This window comes from Colias eurytheme, chromosome 6 (genome assembly GCF_061535395.1).
Source record: "Colias eurytheme isolate Ceu_HAF_F1 chromosome 6, ilColEury1 Martin Lab GWU primary, whole genome shotgun sequence".
Classification (NCBI taxonomy): domain Eukaryota; kingdom Metazoa; phylum Arthropoda; class Insecta; order Lepidoptera; family Pieridae; genus Colias; species Colias eurytheme.
Window position 1 is genome coordinate 850,876 of NC_142985.1, and position 20,758 is coordinate 871,633.

The 20,758-nt window shown below is 33.4% G+C and overlaps 2 protein-coding genes across 2 annotated transcripts; one reads left to right on the forward strand and one right to left on the reverse strand.

Moving 5' to 3' along the window:
* Positions 1 to 1,098: 1,098 nt before the first annotated feature.
* On the reverse strand, positions 1,099 to 20,500 carry Atac2 (Ada2a-containing complex component 2). The gene is made up of 13 exons (XM_090102390.1): positions 20,219 to 20,500; positions 16,466 to 16,603; positions 15,734 to 15,882; positions 15,151 to 15,246; positions 8,709 to 8,841; positions 8,238 to 8,385; positions 7,571 to 7,965; positions 7,249 to 7,336; positions 6,831 to 7,021; positions 6,199 to 6,317; positions 5,774 to 5,955; positions 2,761 to 2,841; positions 1,099 to 1,291 (listed from the first exon to the last, which is right to left on the reverse strand). The coding sequence occupies exons 1-13, from the start codon at positions 20,428 to 20,430 to the stop codon at positions 1,199 to 1,201; spliced, it is 2,025 nt and encodes a 674-aa protein (XP_089958516.1). The 5' UTR covers positions 20,431 to 20,500; the 3' UTR covers positions 1,099 to 1,198.
* On the forward strand, positions 1,126 to 2,637 carry Ada2a (Transcriptional adapter 2A). Its single transcript, XM_090102389.1, has one exon. It carries the CDS (start codon positions 1,308 to 1,310, stop codon positions 2,610 to 2,612), a length of 1,305 nt encoding a protein of 434 aa, XP_089958515.1. The 5' UTR covers positions 1,126 to 1,307; the 3' UTR covers positions 2,613 to 2,637.
* Positions 20,501 to 20,758: the final 258 nt, after the last annotated feature.

Sequence of the window (20,758 nt, forward strand, 5' to 3'; positions counted from 1 at the left end):
TACGAGAAACTGAATTTTAAAAAATTGGACAGTAACTGTAAAACCATTCCACAATAATTAATTTACTGCATAGTCAATACTTAATTCATTAAGAAGACTATTCATGATACATACGAATCGCATACAATATACATTATTAGGCACACGTGACTACGATAAAACGGGATGTAGGTCAAAGAAAAAGCGAGACATTCACGTGTCCGCTCAATTGAATCTAGAATACCGAATGCCGATAACCCTTCATATTTCTCACGTTTATTTGCTGGTATAACGCGGCTTCTCTCCATTGCAAGTTTGCTGTTATTCTTGCATGCATATTGTTAATAAATAATGCAATGTACGTTGCACATAGCGATATTTACAGGTTTTGATATGATTATGTGAAAGTAAATGGAAGTATTACGTATTGATAAGCCTATAAAATTATTAATGTTTATGACGAATGAGCAATGGATCACAGTATTACCAAATAATATTGTAATACTGTGCAATGGATTCACAGTTTAATAATTAAAAACAATGTAATGACATAAAGTTAAGTAGGTACATAAGTGAGTAAAGAGATAACAGTTGGTGCTAATGTAAACTAACAGGCGCCTAAATATTTATATATGCATCAATGGGTAAACCTAAACGTAGAGAGATTTGTTGAAAGATCTAAATTTTGAAACTAATAAAATTTTGAAAAACCATTTAAAAGATAAATGCGAAGTTTGCCTGTCTTATTTTCGTTTCTAAAAAAACATTCCCGAACGCCTGTGCGTTTAGCCCAATATAATAGAGCTTTAAAACATTATATAGCTATAGAGCGTTCATTGTCCGATGTATGTTCAATGACCTTGGAGGTATATTATAATAAAAAAAAAGTGATAATAAATGAATTCTTGTCATGGGCCAGTTATTTAATATTTTATATATTAAGTATATTCTACAAAATTTACATCTGATACGAGGAGATCAAGAAAAATAAATATTATTGTTGGTTTCGTGCCCTAATAAAATAATGAAGTTGCAACATTTTGGAGAATTTTTGTTTTATTTTGGACTTTGACACTTGACAGTTCATATATCATTATTGACATTGACATCTCTTAGAAAACAACTTTTGCAAAGCTTTACATCGATTTCAGATCATTCGTATTTATAATTTAAGTATTATGTGAAAATAAAACAAAAAGCATGTCATTATTTATATTTATTATCTGACTAGTCTCAAAAACAGTGCATGCCGACAGCCCTTGTAGTCGATGTCGTAGTATTTCTCGTAAAAATCTTGAATCAGCTCTTCAACCTGTAAACAAACAAACATGTCAAACGATATATTACAAGTGAAATGCGACGCTTGCAGCGAGGCGGCACACGAGCCGTACATAGAATGCTGCGACTGTGACACAAATTTATGCTGTCCGTGTTTCTCATCAGGCAAGGAAGTCGGCCCACACAAAAGTGACCACAAATACGCAGTCAGAAGAAACGATTTCCCGCTTTTCGATAATTGTAACTGGTCGGCAAAAGAAGAATGCAAACTACTTTCGGCACTATCAACATACGGCTATGGAAATTGGGAAGAAATATCAAAAAGTGTACACACGCGATCGAAACTTGAATGTCTGGAACACTACAAGAAATACTACATCGAAAATGTTCAATATGACGAGCTGAAACTACTCCCAGAAACAGAACAGTCTTTATTTCCCAAACCCACAATACCATATTTATACAGCATGGAAATAAGTACAAACCCGCCAAGAAATAATCCTGGAGACCAACACCTTGCTGGATATAATGCATACAGATCAGAATTTGAACTAAGTTATGACCAGAATGCTGAAAATATTTTCAATATAGAAGACACTTATTCTGATGACGAAGATGATTGTATGGATGCTTTAAAAGTCAGTTTGGCAAATGCTTTAAACACACGCCTAAAAGAGAGGCAGCGAAGATACAAAATTATACAAAACCACGGTTTAATTATGCCAAATAAACTACTGTCATGGTTAAAAAAGTTTGACATAACAATAACTAGAGTGAAAGCCGAGAGGCTGCTGTCATTTATGCAATTTATGACTGGTATGCAGTTTGATGCCTTCATGGAGTCCATGAGCTTAGAAGAAACATATTTGCAAAAGATATCTCGGCTAATTGAATATCGTAAGAATGGCATAAAAACACTGCAGTCTGCTCGCCTTTACAGACACTTGAAGAAAGAAAACGAAGCAGCATTTAAGGAACAAAAACATTTTACTTCCGTCATGTCGAAAAAATACGACAGTCAGTCGCCTGTTAAGAATAAATTGGTTATAGGTTACTATGGTGGTGCTGTGTCTAATAAAAAATATAGGAAGACGTCGATGCCTCTGGACATTGTAGATATGCCAAGCTTTCATCTGCTATCTGAGAATGAGAAGACCTTATGTTCGCACGTTCGTTTGGCTCCACGGACATATTTGGAAATTAAAAACCTACTTATAGCTGAGAACAATAAACTAGGATTCCTTCGGTTACTGGACGCAAGGAGGATAGTTAAAATAGATGTGAATAAAACAAGAAAGATCTACGATTACTTTATTGAGGAAGGATTCATAAGCAAGCCTTTGCCTAATATGTAAATAAATATTTTTATATAAAATGGTTGTTTTTGTTTCATTTTATATTAATTCAGAATTGAAAAATAACAAAATATTTTATTTTGATTGAAAAAAATAAAATAATTTACCAAATTACATAGTCATTGTTCTTGGTGTACTTATAACTTACCTTAAAACCAAACTTCTGGTATAGGAAAATGGCTGGGTTGGTTGGTGACACGTGCAGTGTTACATCTTGCCCTGTGCATGTCTGAAAAATAAACAATGGGTTAATTATTACTTCATTTAAATTTTGGTAAATATGAAGAATAACACTAGGCTTTTTAACACAACAACAAAACAACAGCTTGAATTACATAGATCAGTATTTTAATCATAATGTACAGTCACGAGCAATAATATATGCCTAGGGGGCGATGTGCAAAAATATCTGACACTAGAACAAATTCAATAATATCTGTCTGCCCGTATACAGCAAAAATATCTGACATTATTAGGCAGCATAATAAAGTGGCATCAAAATTATATGACGAAAATGTAGAGCAAATAATTGTGACAACCTCTCGAAGCATAAATATGTGACGTCACCTAGGAGGCAATAATATCTGACACAATTTTATATTTCTGTATTGTAAAATATAATTGATTCCTCACAAAAAGCATATGTGACACTAGCTTTCCGCCCACGGCTTCGCCTGCGTTTTCACAGAAATACCGCATAGTTCCCGTTCACGGCATAAATATGTAACATCAACTAGGTGGCAATAATATCTGACACAATTTCATATTTCTGTATTTTGCATCGATTCCTCACACAAAGCATAAATATGTAACATCAACTAGGAAGCAATAATATCTGACACAATTTCATATTTCTGTATTTTGCATCGATTCCTCACACAAAGCATAAATATGTGACTCCAACTAGGTGGCAATAATATCTGACACAATTTCATATTTCTGTATTTTGCATCGATTCCTCACACAAAGCATAAATATGTGACTCCAACTAGGTGGCAATAATATCTGACACAATTTCATATTTCTGTATTTTGCATCGATTCCTCACAAAAAGCATAAATATGTAACATCAACTAGGAAGCAATAATATCTGACACAATTTCATATTTCTGTATTTTGCATCGATTCCTCACACAAAGCATAAATATGTGACTCCAACTAGGTGGCAATAATATCTGACACAATTTCATATTTCTGTATTTTGCATCGATTCCTCACACAAAGCATAAATATGTGACACCAACTAGGTGGCAATAATATCTGACACAATTTTATATTTCTGTATTTTGCGTTGATTCCACACAAAAAGCATAAATATGTGACATCAACTAGGAAGCAATAATATCTGACACAATTTTATTTTCAATTTAATATTGAATTAATATAAAATAAATAAATTTTATTTTGACTACGTTGTTTTAAAACATGATTACCATATTAATTATTAATATGTGCCGTCGTTGTATACTACATATTGTATACCCTTATGTATGATATTATAGCTTAACACCCGCGGCTTCGCCCGCGTTTTCAAAGGAAAACACGCATAGTTTCCGTTCCTGTGGGATTTCCAGGATAAAAGCTCTCATAAGCGTTAATCCAAGTTACCTTCTATGTGTGTGCCAAATTCCATTGTTTTGTCTTTTATTTGTGTGAAAGAGTAACAAACATCCTTACATGATACTCACGAACTTTCGCATTTATAATATTAGAAGGATATCATATTATCATGAGTCATGACAAAATTAAAGTATTCATATACTTATATGAATACCCACTTGGGTAGATCTAGGTATTTTATTTGAAGGTTCAGTGTAACCTTCGTGTATTATTTAGAAATTGTTTTGTTATATTTGACGTTAGCGGCGTTTGACACGATTGCTCCGTTATTCATTTTCATTTACCTATAATAGTGCTATTATTTTATTGACTATCGAAAATTATGGCAAGTTATCATATTATCGTAATTTCATTTAAATAAAAAATATTTACAAAATATAATGTCTCTTTTGTTCATATTCTTACCCCAGCAAAATACAAAACACTAATTCAATAAAAAAAACGTTTGGCCTTTTCAAAATCCTATCCTATCTTATCCTACTAGTCCTACTATAATCCTACTTCCTATCCTACTAATCTAGTAGTATTATAAATGCGACATTTTGTGAAGATGTGTATGTGTGTGTTTGTTACTCTTTCACGCCAATACTACTGAACCGATTACAATGAAATTTAGCAGACATATAAAGGGTAACTTGGGTTAACACATAGGATAGGTTTTATCCCAAAATTCCCACGGGAACGGAAACTATGCGGTATTTCTGTGAAAACGCAGGCGAAGCCGTGGGCGGAAAGCTAGTGTCACATATTTATGCTTTTTGTGAGGAATCAATTATATTTTACAATACAGAAATATAAAATTGTGTCAGATATTATCGCCTCCTAGGTGACGTCACATATTTATGCTTCGAGAGGTTGTCACAATTATTTGCTCTACATTTTCGTCATATAATTTTGATGCCACTTTATTATGCTGCCTACTAATGTCAGATATTTTTGCTGTATACGGGCAGACAGATATTATTGAACCCGTTCTTATGACAGATATTTTTGCTAATCTGCAAATGGTAATATATTTATGCTTCTGACTGTACAAATAGAAGGTAAAAATATTGTTGACTCAATCAAAGCGCGTTACTCCGGCCCCTGGCCGATGGTTTAAATTATACGGGGCGACGGATAGCCGTCGCCCCATATAATCTAAACCATCTTTTCCCACTAAAAACCCACACCTACCAACCGTGATATTACTACAAAAAATCGCAAATAAAAATATTCCCCCATATTTTTTTCTTCAAAAACCTACTTTACCCCCTCTTACCTGTAGTAAGTTGTATAATATGAAGCTAGCGATACCCGCACGTCTCCACTCAGGCCGTGTAATCACGAACGATATATACGCGTGCTGCGTGCCCACGTCCGGCACGAGGCACGACATAATATGTATAACCAATCCTTACCCACTAAAAACCCACCCACACCAACCAATCGTGAAATTACTACAAAAAATCGCAAAAAATCTTCCCCCCCACATATTTTTTACATTTTTTTTTCAAAAGACCTACTTTACCCACCAAAAAAGCCTAGTTTTCCCCTCTTACCTGTAGCAAGTGGTATAACATGAAGCTAGCGATGCCCGCACGCCTCCATTCCGGCCGTACTAGTACGAACGATATATACGCGTGCTGTGCGCCCACGTCTGGTACGAGGAACGCGCATGCTACCACTATGCGCTTGTATGTTACTACGCAACTGAATTCAGGGTATTGGAGAGATTCTGTTACTGTGTAGAGGAAAAAAATTTAAAAATTTGTATTATTTTTTATGTAGTTGGCACTCGCACAAAATAAATAAATTTTCTTCTTTAAGCAGCGCAAGCGCCCTGCAGTACACACTGGAGCAAACCCATAATAAAAGTGATTTGTTAAAATTTATTCTATTTTTCACATAAAATATAAGTGCAATGGGAGTCACAATGCAATGCTATACAGGAATAAACATTTAAAAACAGTAAAAAAAAACTCACAGTCAATCCCCGGCCAAAAGTACTGTGCGCACAATCTATTAACCGCAGCAATGTGTTGTGGCCGCACGTACGAGTAGTCGATAGTGATGCGCGGTGGGGGGGAGTAGTCCGGCTCGTGACTGTAGTGGTAAAAATACCGATTATAAAAAAAATAAGTATCGCCATATAATGATGATGAAGATGATGATGATGTAGTGTTGCGAGTGTCGTATTATGTTTCGTGACTCGTTTTGTGATGCGTGTATCGTGTGTTTTATTATAATACTCGGTTCGCCCCGGCTTCGCCATTGGTACCTACATGTTTACGTTTTTTTCATAAAAACTATCCTATCTCTCAAGTTGGATCGAACTGCACATGGTGTGCGAATTTTATTATAATCGGTTAAGTGGTTTAGGAGTCCATTGAGGACAAACATTGTGACACGAGATTTATATATATTAAGATTGTGTGTGTCGTGTTATACTGCGTGTGTCAAGTTGTGATGCGTGTGAAGTGATGTGGTACACGTATTTTGTTGCGTGTATGACGTGCTGTGTTGCGTGTGAAGTGGAGTGTGACGTATTGTATTACGTGTGTCATCTTGTGTTGCGTGTTCATGTTTCTGTTTGCTTAGTGTTGCCATCAAACTTACCGATGTGTTTTCCGCAATAGCTCGTCCATGAGCGTCAGCCAGAGGGGCGAAGTCTCCGCGTCTCGGCGGATGTAGGGCCGCAGCGTGGCGCCCGAGTACGCGGACCGGAAGGGCGTGGGTTCGATGTTCGATAGCAGCACTGTGCCGTAGTTCGTGCTTGCTACCGTGCCGCTAAGGTTGTCTAGGAGATACTGTGCGATGTGGAAAAATAGTGTTTCATTATTTTCCAATTTAATTATCTATGGTCCTTAATATCCTTCTATAGGTAGATTTATTTTTCTCTGCTGAGTATTGCTTTAAAAATTGATCTTTTATTAAGTTTGCTCGATTAAGATAAATTGCAGATACCTGCTCGTTACATAGAAAATTATTATATTGAAAGAAAGAAAAATAAATGAAATATTATGTTCGTACATACCGATCTCTGGAACCGATCGAGCACTCTCTCTGGGTTTGTGATGGTTTGTCGATCCTCTAGTATGTAACCTCCTAATATTCTAACAGTTCTAGAAAAATAAAAGAGTTTTTACATTTGTAATGTATAGATTATCCGAAATGTATAATTGAGGGTCGATAATTTTAAATTTTTGCTCAGACACATTGTAACAAATTCTAACATTAAATTGAGTTCGTGATTTATCAAGTAATTAGTCAAGAGCATGTGACAGTAAAGCTGATAATCTCAAATTCCATCTCAAACATAATTATTTTCTACCCTTAAATTTTCCGTACATACTCACTTATCCAAATCGAAAATTGGCAAGTGTTTATGCCTCTTTAACCTCCGGAGCGCCAATTTAGCCCTCATCCTGCACAAATAAGCCCTTTTTTCCACATCCCTAACTTTCACTATTAAATTTTCCACATTTTTGAGCAATTGCATTTCTTCGTATTCCGTCATCCCCACCACTTCCTTTTTAACTCCCACCTCCTTAATTTCTCCCACTTCTAACCATGGCATGTCTATAGAGTTTAATTCTTTGGAGAATAAATTCTCCCGTCTTGTGTATGGTTTTTCTTTTGGTTTCTTTTCCTTTTCCTTCTTTTCTGTATCAGTGAGATCTTTGTGGGAGCTGTGGGAGTCGGAGTCGTATTGAAAAGAGTGCTTGTAAGAGTGCACGCTTGAGGAATCACTCTGTAAAAGGGTGTACGAGTATTTTTAGTCCTTTCTATTTATCAAAAAATATTAATTTGGATTTTTTTTATATAAAAAGAGTGTGTATGCCAAGCACACGTATCAGAAGTGAAACTTCTTTGACAAGATTAAAAGGTACCAAAATCGTCGCCTTACTCTTTGACGTGACGGTATTGCCATGACGTGACCTTGAAATTTTACTCTTAACGCGCTTAAAGAAGTTTCACTTTAAAATTATTTTTTATTTTCATTAATAAAGAATAATAGCTTACTGGCAACAATTGACTTGTTGGTGCGTACTCAAAACCTCTAAAATTATTTTCTATGTCGGAATAATTGTCCTTTGAAGAGAAACTCGCTACCGACGTATCATAAACTTCTTCTAACTCCTCTTTGATATGTGTTATCTTCTCTTCTTTTCTGTAAAATAATGATATTTATTATTTAACAATAAAATACTAGTGGCCTGTTTTACAATTTTTTTTAATGTGTAGGTCAGGTAAAATAATATTTAAATTTTTGTAATATTTGACTACAAAAGACTCAATAAAAAGACGATAATAAAAATATTAAGAAACTTTATCTTTAATTTCAGTTGTGCATAAGTATTATATTTAATTTAGACACTGAATCTAATAAAATTTCATAGTAAGTAAGTTACTAATAATTATTAACTATTTTCTAATCCATCAATTTTCCTTTTTACGTAAAGTAAGTAATCATTCACATAAAAAGATACCAACTTGATTTCAGTATCGAATGTTTCGTGTGATGTGCTGGACGTCTCTTGGAACTCCAAGCGACGTTTTTTGGCCGGCGTTGGATTTAATATTGGCTTTAAATCATCTTCCTCATTTGCTAGAAGATCTTTGTAACCTAGTGAGAAATATTTAAATATAAGGAATAAAATAGCAGTAGACTGTAAATACTTTTGTACGTAAATGTGAAAGAATTTATAATATGTTTTTTGTGTCTGGGGATAGTTACAACGTTACAGAGTGTTAAAGGCTTGTTCTTATTAATTAACTTTGCCACATAAGTGATTATATTGTATAATGTTTAAAGATAAATAAATATTATAATCTATGCTAGTATTATAAAGCTGAAGAGTTTGTTTCTTTGTTGGAACGCGCTAATCTCAGGACCTACTGGTCCGATTTAAAAAATTATTTCGGTGTTAGATAGCCCATTTATCGAGGAAGGCTATAGGCTATATCATTACGCTAAGACCAACAGGAGCGGAGCCATGCGGGTGAAACCGCGCAGATAGTAAGGAATAAAATAGCGACAGATGGTAAATACTTTGGTAATATCATAGACTAATACACTCAAGAAGACTTACAATCGCCATAGTAAAAAACGTAACTCGTTTCTCAGTTCCCAATTTTGTCGATAGATGTCACTCACAGTAGCATTTGGCATTTTTATAAGCTTTTTTATACGTTTAAGAACTAGATGTCGCCTTAGAGCATTAAGTCGGTTTAATGAAGCTAAGAGATGTCGCTACAAAAAAAATCAATGTGCCAAATAGTATCTTGACGTAAAATATAATACGCAAAAAACGTAAACTATAACGTAAAATATAATACGTAAAATATAATACGCAAAAAAATATTTTTATTTAAATGTTATTTTTTGCTCTGAATCGCGCAAGCGAAATGTTTTCGTTACAGAGCATATATACAACTTTCCGCCATTAATAATCGGGGCCTTTGCGGCCGGCCGGTCGAGTAGACTAGTCTTTCCCTTTTTCGATTGAGGAAATCCACCTCCCTACCTCCACATCATTTTGTTTTAGTTTTAAAGATTTAATAAGCGTAAAATAATACTTTCTTCATTTTTGTATTTTGAGTAAACGTAACACTAATAACGGTTAGTTTGACCAGAGGCGACTCGTGACAAAATTGTATGGGTGTTTAATTAAGTATTGAACTAAAGTCTAAAACAAAGAAAATACAGTAGCGTAGTAAATTCATTACAAAAAAAAAGCACCACAATAAGGGTGCTATTACAGATTTTTAACAAAAAACGCTATTTTACGGTACAATTTTAACTCAAAGCATGAGAACAAAGTAATATCTTAAATCTTTATATATAAAAATGAATCGCAAAATGTGTTGGTAAGCGCATAACTCGAGAACGGCTGAACCGATTTCGATAATTCTTTTTTTATTATATTCCTTGAAGTACGAGGATGGTTTTTATGTAGAGAAAACGTAAATCGTAGACGTCTCAAGTGGCTCCCCATTCGCATGCGACGTAATCTCCATTACCTTCAATTATTATACCGTATCCTTTTCGATCCCATCACTCCTTCCTACCTTAAGAATAACTTTTCATTTCTACACTGTGAAAACTACTCTCTACGATCCGTTGACAGACTTATTTTGTGTACCCCATCTCGACACACACACTTCTTTGGTGATTCCTTTACTGCCACTGCTGTTAAGCTATGGAACTCCTTACCACTAAAGATAAGACTTGCTCCCTCTTTACCCTCATTTAAAAACCTTGTTCGGAAACATTTCTTTTTATCAGCCTTTAATTCGGAATAGTATATTTATTATATGTATTTACATTTATTAGTATTATAGAATATATTTTTTATACTTTATGTAGTTTTATGTATGTATTATCATTAATTATTTATTTATTTTTCTATTATAATACATATATTGTATATATATTATGTAAGGTTATTTATAGTATAGTTATTATACATGTATGTATAGTTATTTATATGTGCATAATATAATGTACTTTTTGTGTAAGTATCATAGTTACTTTTTTTTTATTTTCATGTTTATAGTTAAATTCTAATTTTATTTCCAAAATTCTATTTACTAAATATTTCGCTTTTTTACCGTTTGGTTGCCTGGCAGAGATCACTGCTTAGTGATAAGGCCGCCGATTGTACTACATCTTTCTTGTACCATATTTTCTTTTTATTGTTTCCTATTTTTAAGTGATTGTATTACAATAAAGTGTAATAAATAAATAAATAAATATGTACCACGGGCGAAGCCGGGGCGGACCGCTAGTTACAAATAATTGGAATATTTCGATTTGCAACAAATAATGTTAACGATATTTTTTATCAGTTAAATAGTTTAAGAGATATATCGTAAATACCATTTCAACCGCTATTTTCAAGATGGCGGCCGTGGGACAAGGGTGGCGACCCCACAAACTTGGTTTTAGCTTCACACTGACCCCCCCTACACATCAAAACAACAAAATTGCGTCCTCTAAAAAATGCAAGGTTAGGGCTAAAAAATGTAACATTTCAATGGATCACTAATAAAAGTAACAAAATGAATTTTTAAAGTTATCTTCTGGAATCAATTTCAATAAAAATATAAAAAAATAATACTATCAAGTATGAAGATGATCTATAAAATGGATTGCGCTATGTTTACGTGATCTTTTGTTTCGCGAAGGACTGAAAATTTCTCTTAACCTCTTATTGGATTCCGTATTTAGGCATTTGATATTCGTATTGGAGTTTAGGTATACGATAAATTTAATTTAAAATTAAAGATATATTAATTGTTAAATGAATGAGCACAACTTTATTATAATTATTTATGGGAGTTCACTGCACCAGCGCTCCTTAGGATGGACCGCCTATTTTTGTCACTTCGTTCATCGCTGTTCGAGAGTGACTTCGTGACCACCATGGATGGTAATCGATAACACTCGCAGGTGTTTCCCCTTTGGTCGAGGTATAAGATTATTCGAATCGAAAAATCTTATGCTTTCATAAAAACTACTTGCGTAATCGATTACAAACACTCTGCGTTTTCCTAGGTTAAAACATCAAAAGGACGTCTGCGAGTGCTCCGCTAAAAATGCCGTTTTGCACTGTCAAGCCTTGCAGAAGCAATTCAAACATGTCGAATATTATTAAAAAAGATGGAATAACCTTTCATTTGTGTATATTTTTTTAACGTACATTTCTAATTAAATGCAATTTCTAATAATCGTCGATGTATCGTTTAGCGATATGATCAAGACAAATAATCGAGTCGTTTACTCGATCATTGATGCGGCCCCACGAGACTATCATGGAAAGAAAATATACAAATTTAATCTTTATGAACTAAGAGATAAAGTTGAATTTAAAACCCGATAATGAACCGCATTCCTTACGAGTCTATCTTTTAGCCCCTTGACCACCGAGCGGCCCGATCGGACCACGGCCCACGGGCCACGACACAATAGATTTTCTATTGTGTCTGTGATTCCGGGGGCTGAGGCATTAAAGAAATACAAATTTAATCTTTATGATCTAAGTTATAAAGTTGAATTTAGAACGCGATATTGAACCGCACTCCCCACGAGACAACTTGGAATGAAATACAAATTTAATCTTTATGAACTTAGGGATAGAGTTGAATTTAAAAACTCGTCGCTTAAAAGGTCATAAATTTTTACGACTTTCGTGACACAAATTATTTTTGTGAATGTGTGATTGTGTTTCAATAGTGTGAGTTACCTTCCCCGCACCAAAATCAGCAGAAAGTTTAGTTAGAACATTTGCCAGCGTACTCCATCCATTACTTAATGATCTAAGACCATGGACCACGTTGCTATGAACTGTTTTTGTCAAAGAATTACTCGAACAATTAGAGCATAAATTTCTACGTAAGATGTATAGGTGCCCGTAGCTGTATTGATGAGTCTCGTACTTAAAAACCGATAGATGCTGGTTCAAATCATTGCCGTACATCTTTTTTTTTTTTCCTTTCCCGTATTTTATGGTCATATAAATAATACTGTTTACAAGGGAATAATTAAGAAGAAAAAAGATATAGACATTTTTTTTAACAGAAAATAAAGAATTTAAATAATATATATTACTAGCGGTCCGCCCCGGCTTCGCCCGTGGTACATATTTACGTTTTCTCTACATAAAAACCATCCTCGTACTTCAAGGAATATAATAAAAAAAGAATTATCGAAATCGGTTCAGCCGTTCTTGAGTTATGCGCTTACCAACACATTTTGCGATTCATTTTTATATATAAGACTAGCAGTCCGCCCCGGCTTCGCCCGTGGTACATATTCACGTTTTCTCTACATAAGAACCATCCTCGAACTTCAAGGAATATTATAAAAAAAGAATTAACGAAATCGGTTAATCCGTTCTCAAGTTATGCGCTTACCAACACATTTTGGGATTCATTTTTATATTATAAAGATATACACTACTCTGATCACTATGTCGAATGTTTGTAGTGGGTGTCGAAATCTTATTAAAGGTACTCTCTTCCTTAAGATGCTCCACAATCCTATATAAGTTACTCTATGATGCTCCACCACCGCGTTGCTATCAAAGAAATACTCGAACAATTAGAGCATAAAGGAGAATGACCACGGGTGGTATCGGTAAAATTTTAGTTGTGCCACGTATTCGTGATATTGTTAATTCCTATTTGTATTTATAATGATCATATGTATCAATATTAAGTCTTAATTATACCGGATAAATTGAAATAATAGTAAAAGTTATTCTTTTGAAACATGTATGACCACGTATGGAATCGGTAAAATACTAGTTGTGTCACGTGTTCGTGATATTGTTAATTCCTATTTGTATTTATAATGATCATATTTATCACTATTAAGTCGTAATTATACCGAATAAATAGAAATAAAAGTAAAAGTTTCTGTTTTGACACATTATATCTATCTCTCTTGCAAGCGTCCTGCGTCATATGTCATAGTTGAATGAATGTGTTCGACGCATTGTTCGACGTTATTTATTTTGAATTATAATGTTTATTACGATTTACTTTTCACATTTGTCTTGTAAATTAAAATATTACCTATGTAATAAATGTAAAACTTAACGTTCATCGTTAGTATAAACTCGATAAAGTATTTTTTTGAAGCGTTGAATAAAACTATTGTTTTATTTTTATTGTCGTGAACTGCGGCTTATTTACATAATAACTTTAATCGTTTCTAAAAGTACTAACATCAAGCTTTAAATTGAGCTATATTTCATCTTGACACAATAAGTTTGATTGCGATACCAAGTGCCATAGTCACTTGGGCAATCTCCTTTCAATGTAAGACGTATAAGTGCCGGTAGCTGTGTTGACTGAGTCTCGTACTTTAAAATCGATAGATGCTGGTTCAAATCGTCGCTGTTCATCCACATTTTTTTTTCTTTTCCCGTATTTTAAGGGTCATATAAATAATACTGTTTACAAGAGAATACTTAAGAAGAAAAAAGAAAAGACATTTTTTTTAACAGAAAATAAAGAATATATATAATATACACTACTCTGATCACTATGTTGAATGTTTGTAGTGGGTGTCGAAATCTTATTAAAGGTACTCACTTCCTTAAGATGCTCCACCACCGCGTTGCTATGAACTGTATTTACTATTTATCAAAGAAATACTCGAACAATTAGAGCATAAATTTCAATGTAAGACGTATAAGTGCCTGTAGCTGTGTTGACTGAGTCTCGTACTTTAAAATCGATAGATGCTGGTTCAAATCATCGCTGTACATCCACATTTTTTTTTCTTTTCCCGTATTTTATGGTCATATAAATAATACTGTTTACAAGGGAATACTTAAGAAGAAAAAAGATATAGACATTTTTTTAACAGAAAATAAAGAATATATATAATATAATTATATTATATACACTTCTCTGATCACTATGTCGAATGTTTGTAGTGGGTGTCGAAATCGTAATAGAGGTACTTACTTCCTTAGATGCTCCCTAAAAACTAAAATAATAATTCAAAAACACCGGAGTTTTTAAAACAACGCCCTCTAGATGTAATAATTGAAAATCGATAGTTTGCTGTTTCCTTAGTTCTAAAATTGGTCACTAGGTGGCGCTTTTAAAACTGCAAATTAAATAATAAGCTCAAATGAGAGCGCCATCTAGCAATAAGCTGAAATTACGGGGTACGATCTCTAGTATGACAATCATCAGTCCTCTTTAGATTCTATTAGTCCATGGTAATATTATAAATTATAAATTATAATTAATGTGAAAGAATTTATGATATTTTTTTTTGTGTGGGGATGGTAATACCATAATAATATAATATGGTTAAAGGCTTGTTTTTATTAATTTACTTTTTCACATAAGTGATTATGTATTAAATTTAAAAATAAATATTATAATAATAAATAAACATGAACTATCTTACCCATTTCAGTGACCTTTTCTATGAAGAGTTCTCTATCTTGTATGGTAGTGAGGTTCTTCAGTCTTCCTTTTGGTTTGTCGCGAGATATCTCTTGTACTGAAAATTTTGAAAACTATTTGTAATTCTATGCTTCATAGGTTTCAAATGCTTGCGGTAAAATAAATCTATAATACTGCTGGATTTGAACGAAGAGAATAATAATATTTTTTAATAAGTTCCGTTCCATTCCGTAAAAATAAGTACTCTCTTATGTTTTATTTTCAGTTTCTTGTTAACTTTATGTTAATACTAGCTTCCGCCCACGACTTTGTACGTGCATCCCCGTTTTTCCCCGTTCCCGCAAGAATTTCGGGAAATCCTTTCTTAGCGGATGCCTACGTCCTAACATCTACCTGCATGCCAAATTTCAGCCCAATACGTCCAGTGGTTTGGGCTGTGCGTTGATAGATCACTATATCAGTCACCTTTGAGTTTTATTTAAATAGATAGATTTGTAAAAAATCTATACAAACTGAAGACCAACGAAAAATACTAGCAAACATATTCCTTTGAGAGCAGACAAACTTATTAAACTAATACTTACATATATGAGTAGCGACTGCTGGTGTGAAGTCATGTTTCAGCTTCCACCAGCCCGTTTCACCGAGTTGGACGGAACCAGACTGGACGAGCAGGTTGCTGTAGCTTGATAGCGCACCTGCGATTGTGCCGATCCAGTTTTTCTTCTGTTTACTGTAATTTTTGGTTATAGTTGTGTAAATTGTAATGTGTGCTCATGTCATAGTACATTGTAACATATATTGTGAAATTTGATGAAGACTTCACTACATAGTATAAAACAAAGTCGCTTTCTCTGTCCCTATGTCCCTTTGTATGCTTAAATCTTTGAAACTACGCAACGGATTTTGATGCGGTTTTTTTAATAGATAAAGTGATTCAAGAGGAAGGTTTAAGTATATAATTTATTAGGTTTTAGACAAAGCGGGCGAAGCCGGTGGTAATCTTATAAATTCTCTTTATCATCAGTTTTTTAGAGCAAACACACAGCAATTGATTTTTATACATAACTAGTTGTGCCCTGCGGTTTCACCCGCATTACTCCACTCTTGTTGTTGGTCCTAATGTGACGACATATAGCCTATAACCTTCCTCGATAAACGGGCTACCTAACATCAAAAGATTTTTTCAAATTGGACCAGTAGTTTCTGAGATTAGCGCGTTCAAACAAACTCTTCAGCTTTATACCTAATATTAGAGTATAGATAAAGGTTCTTTTAGCTTGGTGTTTATTTAAATCTTATTCACAAAAACTTACCATTTAGCTCCAAAGAGTAGAACCCAATATCTATCAATGAAAGAACAGATATGCGTCTTATAGTGGAAGTAGCCGTGGTTGCTGATGCCACTCATGTGCTTGCTGAGGTGGTATAGTGTTAGCAGAATTACATTTACCCTGGAAACAATTGAAATAACAAATTTTATTATGATAAATACTACATGGTACTTGCTATTTATGAAGATTATTGCACGCCTCATAAGCGAAGCGTTGAGGTGGGTACTACTGTCACTTCGCGCAAAACATCTGATTTTACAAACTTAAAATGTCTTTATGTTTCATACATTGCACTTGTAAGATAATACATACACACACATATTAAGAAAAAACACTAATTTTAACATTCATGATATTTTTGATGTCATTTTTGTTATTTAAACTAGTTAAAAAACAGTTTGAAAAAGTTCTGTCTTGGACGTCCGTGTGTCTGTATGTGCGGAGGATTTTCTTATTAACACGATAGCGACCGAAATACTTTACTAATCGAGTCTTTTTTTTCTCTTACGCTTGAGTATGCTCAGGAATAGAACCCTTTCATTTTTCAGGGTCTGATTCGATGTGGTTTAATTATTATTAAATAAACAAAAATAATAATTAATAAATAATTATTAAAAAAAAATTATGAGGCGTGCACTTTTGGATTTTCCAAACTATTTTCATATATTTTGAATTATTTACTTACCATCTTTATGTTAAAAATTTTAAGTGTGGTTAATATTAATATTAACATACTCCACAGAAAATGGAATGTCAAATATTTAAGGGCTTGGTCTAGTAGTGCAAACAAATGCATCCTGTCATCCTATATGTAAATAATGCAAATGTACTAAGGGAAAGTTGCTCCACTTAATTTTTAAAAATTAAATCATTCGTATGCATAATTTAATATTCGTAATAAGTACCAAAAATGACAATTTGAAACAATTTTCGTGAAAATTACACCGGGTGATTTTTTTTTTATCAGTAGGTACACAAAATTTGCGAATACTTTCTATTGATATCTTCAACTTCATGTTTATATAACTGATCAACTTTTACAAAGAAATTTGGACGAAATATAAAAAAAATAAGCTTTCCATACAAAATGCAGAACTCTATACATTTTTTTCGACCTAAGTTTCTTAGTGAAAGTTGTCCAGTTTAACTAATAAAACGGATAAACAAATTTTGTATATAATAAAAAAAATGTAATGTTTGTGTTAAATGAAAACAAAAGATATTTATTTCTGACTAGCTTCCGCCGGCGACTCCGTCCGCGCGGATGTCAGTCTTCGCGTCTTCTACAGATTTATTATATTCTGTGTAATATATAGATTTATATTGATAAACCTAATAAATCTTTTGCTAGCATTCTGATGCTTTATCGGTTGCACTGGATTTATCTCTTTTTTTTCAATCGCTTGAATGATATAGGATGGGTCCTTGATCGGCATCGAATGCTGAAGTCTCGAATCAATCAATTCTGACAGTAGGCAATTTATGTAAAATCTTGATAATGGTCCATCATTTTATTTTGCCTAAACGTTACATACTTTTTTATATATTCTATTTTTAACGAATTATTCACTCCAGTCCAAACAGCAAATAAGCAGACTTCTGCTTCTGCAACGTTTAGTTGTCCCTGAATTTAGAAAAAATAGTCATGATTCTTATCTATGACAAAAGTGTTATTTTTTGCATTGTATTTCAAATATTAATTTTTTTTTAACCGCATCTTCCGCATTCATGTCTTTTGCCGGAATTAGACATTTAACTTCTACTAGTCCCATTTTCCCTTTTTGATATGGGAGTGTATAAAGTAAATTTTTTAGATATTTCTCGTTATACTTTTAAAAAGTTATTATTGTCATTTTGCTCATTAGGTAAAGTAATTTCGATATCAGTTTTAAGTTTTTTGATACCTGCAATAATAACGTCATAATCGCCTGCACATACTTATCGATTACACCCTGTATACAATCCACCATCCACATTCATAATGTTTTCCTGTCCTCCTCTCCTTTACGCTGTTCACCGATACATTTGAAATGAGTAAATCTGCTACCACTGAAGGATGTTTCATTGTGATCAGCAAATTTTCACCACTGTTGTCGATTATTTGTTTTTCATTTTTAATCAGCAATTGGGAATCATCAGTTTTGTTTTTTGCAGATTGGTGATGTACCCTAACAATACGTCGAAAAGGGAAAGCATCAACGAATTATCGTTTTCGTCCTCTTTTTTTATTCTTCGCGTCTCTGTTACTTCTGTTTGTTTAGTTCTCAACACCCACTGAATTTTCTATGTTATTGTGATCTTCCATTACATCTGAGTTTTGATGATGTGATGATAATCCATTCGTTTTAATATTGGTACTTAGAGTTGGTAGACTAAACTAGAAATGGTGGACTAAATTTGTCAGCGCGTCTGTAAGATCAGAATATAAAACCAACATCCTGTATTTAAGTTACAAAATTAATAATCAAACAACATGCCACTACGTTGAAAATGACTAGAAGAAAAAATTAAAACACCTCGGATCAATTTTGGAGTAAACAAATCATTTTCCCCGTATGGGGATTTCCCCGGATGAACTTGGGAAGTTCAAGTTCTCAATACAAGTTTATATTATATTTCGTATTTCTCAAACGAAAAATAAACATTTTTGGAACTTCAAAAAAATTATATTATAAGAAAATTTATGAGCTTACTTTAGTTTTAAAGAAATATACATCCCTTTACTGACACCCCGTAAAATAAAGAAATTGTTGCCAATCACCTTTGCAATCTATTTGGTTTCATTAACTTTATGTTCGAAGATAATTTTTTTTCTAGTAGTTACACGCGTATTTTTTTCGTTTATTTTCGAAATCAAATGTTTAAAAATACGAATATTTGCACAAAACTAAGATAAAAGTAATCAATTAACAAAAATATTAAATTTAATGAAGTAGAGCAACTTTCACTTCGGTATGAAGGAAAATCGAGCGTAGAGCACACGTCAGAACGCTCCGGCCCAAGGAGCGCGACTAAAGAAATTCGCTAGGATTTTTCCTAATTATTTTAAATATTTTTTTAATATTTAAAGAATTATCAAAATTCAAAAAAAAATTTTTTTAAAGGATTTTTACTCATTGGTCTTCAACCAACTCGAATAAATTAATGGAAAAAATAACTTTTAGCAGTATTTATCAATAGATTTTGTAAGGCAAAAAATGGGAAATTTAATGAATTTATAACGTTCTAATTAAGAAAATCATAAGTTTTTCGGCAATTGTATTCAGCAGTTTTTAATAACGACTATATAAGGATAATAATGCGCTGATCAGATTGTGTAAATTGTAATCGGTTGCAACGTAGTGAGTGCACAAACTTAGCTCGAAATGTCTTTGGGGGAAAGAGACTTATCTTGAAGGCCTGATTAAGGTAACATAAAGTAACTTTATAAATGTGAAAAAATTCACGCGCATTGCGTATATAACACTAATTGATAAACAAGAAAAAAAAAATCAGTTTATCATTTCATTAGCCGGGAAAAAATTGTCAAATAACTTGTTGAAAACGCAATTTTGCTAGACTGCAGCCTTAAAAGTGTTGAAATTATCTAAAATTTCACTTAAAAGAAGTTTCTCAGTAGAATACTGGTGAATCGTGATCTAATACATTACAAGCACGACTCTTTTACTGTTAACTAAGTCTATCTTTTCCACCAAAAAGTTAAAAGAATCAAACAATTACAGACTCGAAACTCACCACAGAATTCTATTACGATTGAAACATTCTTCTTTACTGGGTGAACAGTCTGCACACGTGAATTCAAAGAATACATCGCCATCAAAATCCCCCGGCGTTCCTGCACTTTTTAAACATGATAAATGTACGAAACAAATACACGCCTCGCATATTAGACCTGGTCGGATTTGTTTATCCTCTGGTTGATTGCAATATTTGCAAGTGGGACCCATCGTTCTTGTTATAAAATTAAAATAAACATCACTTAAAAATAAACAACTCTGTTTTGAAAACGAAATTCGATTTACACTGACAGATTGTCGATTGATAACCTATAAACTGTCAAATTGACATTACAGTTCGGAAACGTTATTTTATACTAGCTGTGCCGCGTGGTTTTATCCGCGGACGAACCTGCTAACAATACCAATTGTATTTCTACAGCTCACTTAGCTCATGCGTATAATAAAGTATAACATATATTACTGTACTTCAAATCCGTACAGTAGTATTTCGTTAAAGAGTAAAACAAAAATCCTCACAAACTTTCGCATATTGACC